Source organism: Trifolium pratense, linkage group LG6 (assembly GCF_020283565.1).
Source record: "Trifolium pratense cultivar HEN17-A07 linkage group LG6, ARS_RC_1.1, whole genome shotgun sequence".
Lineage (NCBI taxonomy): Eukaryota > Viridiplantae > Streptophyta > Magnoliopsida > Fabales > Fabaceae > Trifolium > Trifolium pratense.
The window spans coordinates 23,225,698-23,234,861 of NC_060064.1; the positions used below are offsets into that span (position 1 = coordinate 23,225,698).

At 33.7% G+C, this 9,164-nt stretch overlaps 1 protein-coding gene across 2 annotated transcripts; it reads left to right on the forward strand.

The window, feature by feature from the left end:
• The first annotated feature begins 2,322 nt into the window (after window positions 1-2,322).
• Window positions 2,323-7,422, forward strand: LOC123889931. 2 transcript variants are annotated; one of them, XM_045939453.1, is made up of 3 exons: window positions 2,323-3,149; window positions 5,239-5,563; window positions 6,905-7,422. In XM_045939453.1, exons 1-3 carry the CDS (start codon window positions 2,713-2,715, stop codon window positions 7,127-7,129), a joined length of 987 nt encoding a protein of 328 aa, XP_045795409.1. In that variant the 5' UTR covers window positions 2,323-2,712; the 3' UTR covers window positions 7,130-7,422. The 2 variants fall into 2 exon arrangements, with proteins under 2 accessions (XP_045795409.1, XP_045795408.1); XM_045939452.1 differs by having other exon boundaries at window positions 2,465-3,149; window positions 5,236-5,563.
• Window positions 7,423-9,164: the final 1,742 nt, after the last annotated feature.

Sequence of the window (9,164 nt, forward strand, 5' to 3'; positions counted from 1 at the left end):
AATTAAATGTATAAAAAAAATACTAACAATCAAGCTTTTTGTGTGAGTGAGGGTTTTTTTTTGGTGAGTGTTAGTGAGAGTTTCTGTGTGCACAATTTGTTTTAACAATTTGTGCACAATTTTATGTGAATAAAAAAGAGCATGCCTCATACGGTAATAAGAATAACTTTTTTACGGTCAACTAATAACAATAATAATTTTTGCTGTCACTCCATTTAACCCTGTTTTTCTGAAATGATATAGAAAATGAAGCATTCTTATTAGAATTTAATTTATATGCACCGTCGGTGTAAAGATATTTTGCACATGCGTTCAATAATATACAGACACATCATGTATGGTCATTAAAAACACATGATGTGTCACATTCATTAAATGATGTGGCAACGCGTCATTGGATGTATGTGTAAAAAAAAATTACACCGACGGTGCACAGCAATTAAACTCTTCTTATTAATTGTTTGTGAAAAATTAATTTACATTTACGGTGTATATCTTTTGAATTTATTGTATGTATATACTTTTTTTAATTCAAAATTGTATGTGTATCTAATCTTTCAACTCGAATATATATACAATGAACGATAAAATTTTCTCTAAATGGAATAGAACTAGATGAATCTGATGGTGAGGCTCGAAGTAGTTATGGTGGTGCTAGGCTTCTAATACGGCGGTTCACGGTGGGGAAAGAGCAAAACAAGTTAGCACTTCATCGCTTAAGTCAATATGTGATCAAGGAAGAGTTAAGTGAAAGGTGTTTGAATTGTGTACCTTGGCGCCAAAGTCTTATATATAGAGGAATACAATTATAACAGTCGGTGACAATTGGCAACAACCGGCATAGGGCGAGGGCCGGGCCCAAGGGTCAAGCGACCCAAGCAAAGCTTTTAGGCCAAAAAACAAAAACAAAATTTTTTGCAAGGAAAAAATAAAGTTTCATATTAGTGACAATAGTCCAAAGGTCAAAAAAGAAGTTTACGGTGAGAAAAAATGTATCCTATCAAGAGTCAACCATAAAAAAAAGAGTTAATAATTCATGATTTTTTGTTTTATCGGATTCTCTATATATAAGAACTCCATCACCCATCCCTTTTCTTTTAACTAAAATATAATTACTAGAATATGTAAATTTCTCTTTTTGAAGTTCGTTTTAGATCTCATATTATGTTTGGCCGACACTGAGCGAAGGGATCCGTTGAGATGAATTTGACGGTCCTAATGGCGTTGTAAAGAGGGTATTAACTACAGGGGGGACACATGAACATTGATGTTCGTGGCACATAGCTTACATAGGAAGCCACCAAAATGAAGTGGTTTTGGACTAGACTTAGAGTACATATATAGGCCGTTGGTATTGGGCCTTGACCTAGTCCCGAACAGTTCCCCCCACCCCACACTCGAAATTACATATAGAATATTATAATAATAGTGGAATCGCTGGTACAAAGTCAAAAAATATCCCCCAATTACTTTTTGTCTAAAGATTAGCCGACCAATGGCCCATCTAGATTGTCCACTCTAGACGTGCTTTGTTAGTGTAGTGTTGTCTCTTCCTATTTTTGAGAAATATGGCGCATTATATGCATTTCAAGATCGAGGAGGCGACATGGAGTATTGAAAGGATGCTTGAGGCTTGATAATGACCAACATGGAGTATTGAAAGGACGTTTGAGACATGATTTATATGAATTTGATAACCCTGAGAATGAGAAGAACACTAGGGTGAATAGGATCGTTCTCACCTGAGAGTCGGATTATACCAGGTGTGCAGGGGTTTCACTTATGGTGAAGTGTCAACCGAGCCTTCTACCGTCATGGTGCGTAATGTTTTCGATGATCCGCTTTTCCGTAGGAGGAAAACCTTTTTTGAAACTACCGATAAACATCCTTTTCTGATGAAGTGTTGCGTTTATCAGAAGAAATCACTAGGAGGAAATTTCATAATCCTTCTTGATTTCCTTCGTGCACAGAAAAAATTGCAATTTAAGTCAAGTTTAAGAAAAAAAAATAATATTTGATAGATATGCATCGACAATTTTAAATAATTTTACATTGTCATTCAATAAAAAGCTATCAATTTATAATATCATAAAATTAATATGCTTGATGATTTTTGATTTGCATCATGTGAACGTAAAATTATTTTATACTAGTATTTTCTAAAAAAAAATACTGTATACAATCTCAAGATTCTAAAAACAAATACTGTATACAACAATCTCATGAATTAACATTTTCTTTTTCTTCAAAAAAATAAAATAAATAATAATCGCAAAGGCAGGTGGCAAAAGAACAGTGAATGTCCATGAGACACAATAGTGTTCTCCACAGCAGAGAAGCACGTAACTCAAAAGTCGTGCGACCCACGTGAAATCATGTACAGGGTCCCTCTCCTTCCCATTTTTCAGCCTTCCAAAAAAGCTTCTTTCTAACTCCAACAACAACAATCATCATCATCACCATTGCAATTTTTTCTTTCTTCCAACGACGTCGTATACGATCATCCTTATCATCAACATTTCCTCTTTTAATAACCTCTTTTCATAATCATCATCGACGATCGATTCATCAAAACACACCATTAGTTTCACACCACCACAAAACGACGTCGTCGCTGATCAAATCGCTTTTGAAATTTCGAGTCGGTGATTCTCGTTACGGTAACATTTGCAACGAAAACAAAGACGTTATAACGACGTCGTTTTCGTCGCAATGCCGTTCACACGATGTAACAGCCAGATTCCGGTGCCACTTCCGTCGCCGATTCCTACCGCAAGAGGATCGCGCTCCGCCGCTAACGAGATCTTCAGCCAGTTTCTTGAAAAGCAGCTTCAGTTACCGGAACTTATACTGCCGGAATGTCAAATCCAGACTGCACCGGCGGAAATTGACCTCCGGTTTCTTCCATATGCATCCGCTGGTCTGCTTCTGCGCTCCGCTAAAGAGTTCGGCGCGTTCCGAATACGGTGCCATGGAATCTCCAACTACGAACTCGAAGCTATAACCGAAGAAGTTGAGTGTGTTTTCAAAGAATCTAAAAAGGTTTACGTTGAGCGTAACGGACGGTGCGGTGGGATGATTCCGTGTGTTCGATCCAGCAATGGAGCACTGGAATTCACCGCTCACAACCAAACGCATCGGAAATTTTGGTATTGAATTTTCACTTGTTTGAATTTTGAATCAATGTAGTAGCTATTGCATGTAAATCACTTTCCTTTCTTACTTTGAAATTTCCATAAGTGGAGTGTACGGGTTAGAACCGTCACGGGGAGTTTTTACTTTGAAATTTCTATGCTTAAGAAATGGTAGTACCACTTTACAATTTTTAGAGTATTTTGGTCCATGTGTCGGGCGCCGTCACACAAGTCCTTGAATTTGAATCAACGAAAATTATTAAAAACTCTTCGAGTGTTAATTCTGTTAGTTAAATTAGTACAAAATGTTAAATTGATGTTAACCATCATCATGTGTCATATACTTGTCCTCATGTTATGTTAAGCTGACTAGTATATACTTATTGATTTGTTGGATATTTTTTTTATGCCAACTTAGTTTTTATTTTAATTAAACAAACACAAGAAATCCAACCTTCATCCAAATCTTGGGAAACTAAGATTGCTAGTCTTTTTAAAGATTCATTAATCATTACTCACATAGTAAAACAAAATCATACTTTAATAATACTACTAGCCTATAATTAGGGACGGAGGTAGTAATAAAAAGATAAACGGGAACCCATATCTTGCTAGCCTTTTTACAGTCCAACATAGGAAATATTAATGAAAGCAACCCCATCTTTTTGTTGAGTTTATGTTTCAACAATATCCATGAATATTGCATCTTTCACCTTCCTTGACTCACTTCTCTGTGTTCACCCCAGGATTGCAACGAGTCAATGACCTTCTTTAACTCATCTTTCACCCTTTTACTCTTCTCCAATTCTCTTCCATCTCCAAAACACATTTCTAAATACTCCCAAAAACACTCATTTCTAAATCAAGATGTTAGAGAGAAATGTATTCTCAGAAAATACAAACAAAATAAGATCTACAAAATACCAGATGGGAAGAAGGAAGACATATTCCCATCTCTTTAATTTCTTTGATAGACTTTATCTCAACAAAATAAAAATGTAATAGGTGTCAAGGGGTTTCGTCCAAGGAGGGATAGCTTCCATCAATATCATTGCAGGGTGTTACATCCTCATTGATCTCGTCAAGGTTCAAATGCAGCTTCAAGAAGAAATTGTTAACTCCAAGTGTCTAGGGTTTTGAATTTAGGAGAAAGTAGAACATTGAAATTTGAAGTGTAATTTGCGGGAAAGAAGTTTTTTTAGGGAAAAGAAGTTGTTGTGTTTTGTTTGTCGTGTGTGTAATTTTATGATTTATTGCATTTTGATGATTTTGATTTTTTCGGTATTATTGATTTTTCTGAGTTTTGTTGATGCTGATGGATTGTTGGGTGGTTAAGTTGTAATGTTGTGAGAGAAGAAAATGAGTTTGTTACTATGACTAACGGAAGTTAAAATTCAGGGAGTTTAAAATCTTTTTTTGATGATTCAGGGACTTCTATGACAGCTAGTGACATTTTTAGGGATCAAAATGGTTGATTACTCACAATTTTTATACTATACTATATGATCAATTGATTAATCACTTAGTATAAGTTATGATACATTTGTATGTATCAATTTTAGCAATCAATAGTAATTTACACAAATCACAACTATGCACTTTTTTACTTGATGATGGTTGCTCTTTGCCTCCTGGATTGCTCACACCGGAAAAAACACTACCGAATATTTGCCGGAAGATAGAGGGACATGGGGGGATTCCGATCAATTTAGGGGGCAAAGAGCAACCATCTTACTTGATTGGCACCCATTATTTAATGCACAGCTGTTTAGTTAAATTTAAAAATAAATAAAAAATCAGACAGTATTCCAAAACAGAACTAATATTCTAAATCTTAAACTTATTATGTTGGAGAATTTTAGTAGAGGTAATGTTTTTCTTTGGTATACTGTTGATGAAAATTAATTATTTTTAATTTTTTTGCGTATTGCTCTACATGAAAGAATAAAAAAAATGATTTATAATAAATCATCAGAAAATATGTTACTTTATATTCTATAACTAAAAATAATGAATAACCGTTAATAAATGGTCAACTACATTGTCATTCATCTCCAATGGAGACAAAACAAGGTGCTAACTTGTTTTTATGTAACACAAGCAGGGTTCATATGGGAAAAGTAGCAAGTTGTTTGGATAGTATAGTGGAGCAAGTCATAGTAGCTCTACAACAGAACACATCTCAAGATTTTAAGGAGAGGATTCAAGAGACAGAGTCTGTGATTTGCCTTTGTAGGTATCCCCACAACAATACCCCCAAACGAAATGAACGCGTCTCGGATAACACAAAGGGCGTATTATGTGAACATGCTTTGCGCTTCTACCTTCCATTGGAGCATTGCATATTTTACGTTCAAACTGAAAGAGGTCCTCTGTCATTTGATGCAGGTCCAGAGCACATAGTTGTCACCGTTGGCAAGCAATTACAGGTAATTATTATCATCTTTTGTTAGCAAGTTTAGTATTGTATTGGGTATTTTTATATTTGGAACTTAAATTATAGTATATGCAGTAAGTTTTGTATGATTGGGTAAGATTCATGTGGTTCTCAGTTCTCACCACTTTTAAAATGAGTGCCTCTAGATGGAAAAGAGTATTAGAGTAGAGGGTTCTATCATTAACATTTACACATTCTTTACAGCTGGAACACCATGTATTATAGTTTTAGATTGATCAAAATTTTATATCAATTTAACGGTCATAACATATGGATGAATGGTGCATCCACTTTTAATTTGTAAACGAGCTATCCTATATTTTTTTGACAGAACGTGTTGTCCTATATAAATACTACCCCTGTTCCTTAATATAAGAGAAAATTTACTTTTTAGATGCATTAGTTACTCAATGTAGCTAAAAAGTAAATTTTCTCTTACATTAAAAATAAGAGGGAGTATGTGATAACAGAGAATAGAAGAGTCAGACTGGACTGGGCTGGGTATATGAATATGTGACAATCAAAACATATTCTTAAACCAGGATGATATTGTAATTTGAGATTTACTTTTGCCACCCTATTGGTTTCCTCGCGCGCCCTACCAATTACCAAAATACCCCTGTCCGCTACTTAAGTAGCGGACACCCCAAAAACACCCTACGTTTATAACGTCAGCTACTTAAGTAACGGATGACATTTTTCAAAAAATTTTCATTTTTATAACGTCCGCTACTTAAGTAGCGGAAGGGTAAAATAGGAAACACGTAGGGCGCGCGAGTAACCGGTAGGATGACAAAAGTAAAAACCTTGTAATTTTAGAATTAACCACTACATGAAGATTAAATCCTTATATTTAACTATAAGGTAGTGGGACACCAAAGGAGTATTTTGTACGAGGTTCAGGTTCAATATCTACTACTAACATATCCTCCTCCCCCAAACAAACTAACCACTAACATTTGTCTATTAAAAAAAAACTACTGAATAAAACCAGGCGAAAAGAACTTTCTGTCATAGCAACAAGTAGTTGATAAGTTTATTGGGGGTTTATTGTCCAACATAAGATAGATTGGTATTTTTTGAAGAGTTACTGAAATTTAAGATGATGTACTGGTTATGTACGACTTGGCAAAATTGGTTTCCTACTTATGCCTAAAAAATATGTACTAATAGATTGCAAAGGGAAAGAGATTGGAGGAAATAAATCAAAGTAATACATACAAACTCAAAGATCCAATTACTAGTGGAGTTTTGTTTTTTAGGTCTAGAATTAGAGGTTCTTTTATTTGATCGACGAGAAACTAACAAAGAATTTGAATTTATGAATGTATAGGAGTGGAGTCACGGTGTATTTAAATGTGTTCCTGGGGAAATGATCTTCATGCCGAGTTTACAGAGTAGCAATGCATCTTTCTCCATAGAGCTTACATGCTTGGTCTCTTCAAATCTAAATCAAATAACAAACAATTTTGACAAGATAATATCCTTAAACGATCAAATCCTTATTGTATTTTGTCTTGTATTTTTATACAAATTTATATACTACATCTTCTCCTGATCCTCAGAACATGGTTGCACCATTTTCTTTTCCTTGGATGCCTTTTGTGTGCAGTGTGGTCATGATGTTGCGCTACCTAGTTACGTATTTTTCTCCCTACTTTATTTACAAAGGCCATTTTTATGTACAGTTTGATTGAGTGTAAAGGTTGTGGGTTTTAGTTTAAAACATACCAGTTATGAGATATTGACATGATTTTCTATGGTGAAATTAGCAAAATTGATGTATAATGCCATACAATATTGAACTTCACAAAACCCAGAAAGCAGAGATTTGTATATTGGCAATTTAAACATGCGGCTCATAATTTGTTTGTATTATTATTATTGTAATTGCGGAATGAGATATAGGAAAGAGTTTGAGAAGGATGTTCAAATTTTCAATATATGCTCTACTAACATAACATGCTAACAATTAACACTTGTTTATTAAGAAAATTATTGGATTTCTTGCTTGTCAATGTTTTATTAGATATATGAAGGAGTTTCAGAAGGATGCTCAAAATTTTATTAAGATTGCATTTCTTGCTTACAAAGAAAGAAAGCCATATTATAATTATGCACCTATAAATGAATATTGGGTTAAGATTGAGAAAGTTTGTAAGCCATTAGAAGTATTTTAGCTTAGCTACTCATGTATTTTAGTTTTGCCACATTATTGGATTTCTGTTAATTTGTATCTTGCAGAAGTTTGGAGGGGTAAATTAAGTAAAAGATAATGTGACAGGATACAAATATCTATGAGATAAATGGAAGCGATAATGAATATATAGTTTGATAAATCTGGGTTGAAATGTAATATTTTAATGGCCATTAGTTGTAAATTTCATATTGTGCAAATATGTTTCCCTTAATATACAAGTCTGAAGAAGCTGCTAATGAGAATGTAGGGAGTTATCTTTGGAAGAACTTGAAGTGAGAGTGTTTATCATAAGAGAGAAAGTTTGAATTGTGATTTTTTTTTTTAGGGTCTGCTTGGTTCAACATAGGGGGAGGGGAGGGGAGGTATTTTAATGAAGGGGAAGGGAAGTGAGGGGAGGGGAGGTGAAATTTGTACTTACACATATGTTTGGTTCAAAAGAAGGAAGGGGAGGGGAGGTGAGGGATTTTAATTAGATATATGTTTGGTTCAAGAGGGGGAGGTGAGAGATTTTAAAACTAATTTACTTTTTTATCCTTATAATTTTCATGTAGTCTGACAATTTTATAGCTACTTGGTACGAATTAACCTAGATATCCACAATATTTTCTCAATTTTTATGATTGATCTAACCCAAAAATAATATTTATAAGTTTAAATTACCTATAAATATATTTAAAAGAATTTTTTGATAATTATTAACAAAAAAACCTTGTACTGATACTAATATTGTACAAAAAAAGTAATATTTATTTATAAGTATAAAGATCTTGTACTAATACTAATATTGTAAAAAAAAATAAAAATCTTGTATTATAAGTTATAACGTTACAAAGTTAATGATATTTTAAAAAATATAATAGTGCATATAAATACTAACTAATATGATGGAGGTACAAAGTAAGTAATAACATTGATTTTTTATAAAAAAATATAACAACGTTGATTCAAAAAATTATATGAACTTTACAAGATAACAATGTAATACAAAAAAAATTAGCACAACAGTTTATGAATATAAAAAGACATGCGTAACAATAAAAAAAAGTTTGAAAAAAAAATAGAACTAAAAAATGGATAATTTTGGCATTTTAAAATAATTATGAGGACAATTATGTCAAAATAATTAAAATGGTAATGATATCTTTCTCCTCCCCTCCCCTCCTCTCCAAATCCCCCCAATTTGGGGGAATCAAAAATTGGGATTTGGAGGTATTTTGCTCACCTCCTCTCACCTCCCCTCCCCTCCTAAAATTTGAACCAAACATAATTAATTTAAAATATCCCCTCACCTCCCCTCCCCTCCCCTCTAAAACCCCCGAACCAAACACACCCTTAAGATTTTAAAATATGCACATAACAAAATTAATCTCCGGTGTATACTTGGATAAAAAAT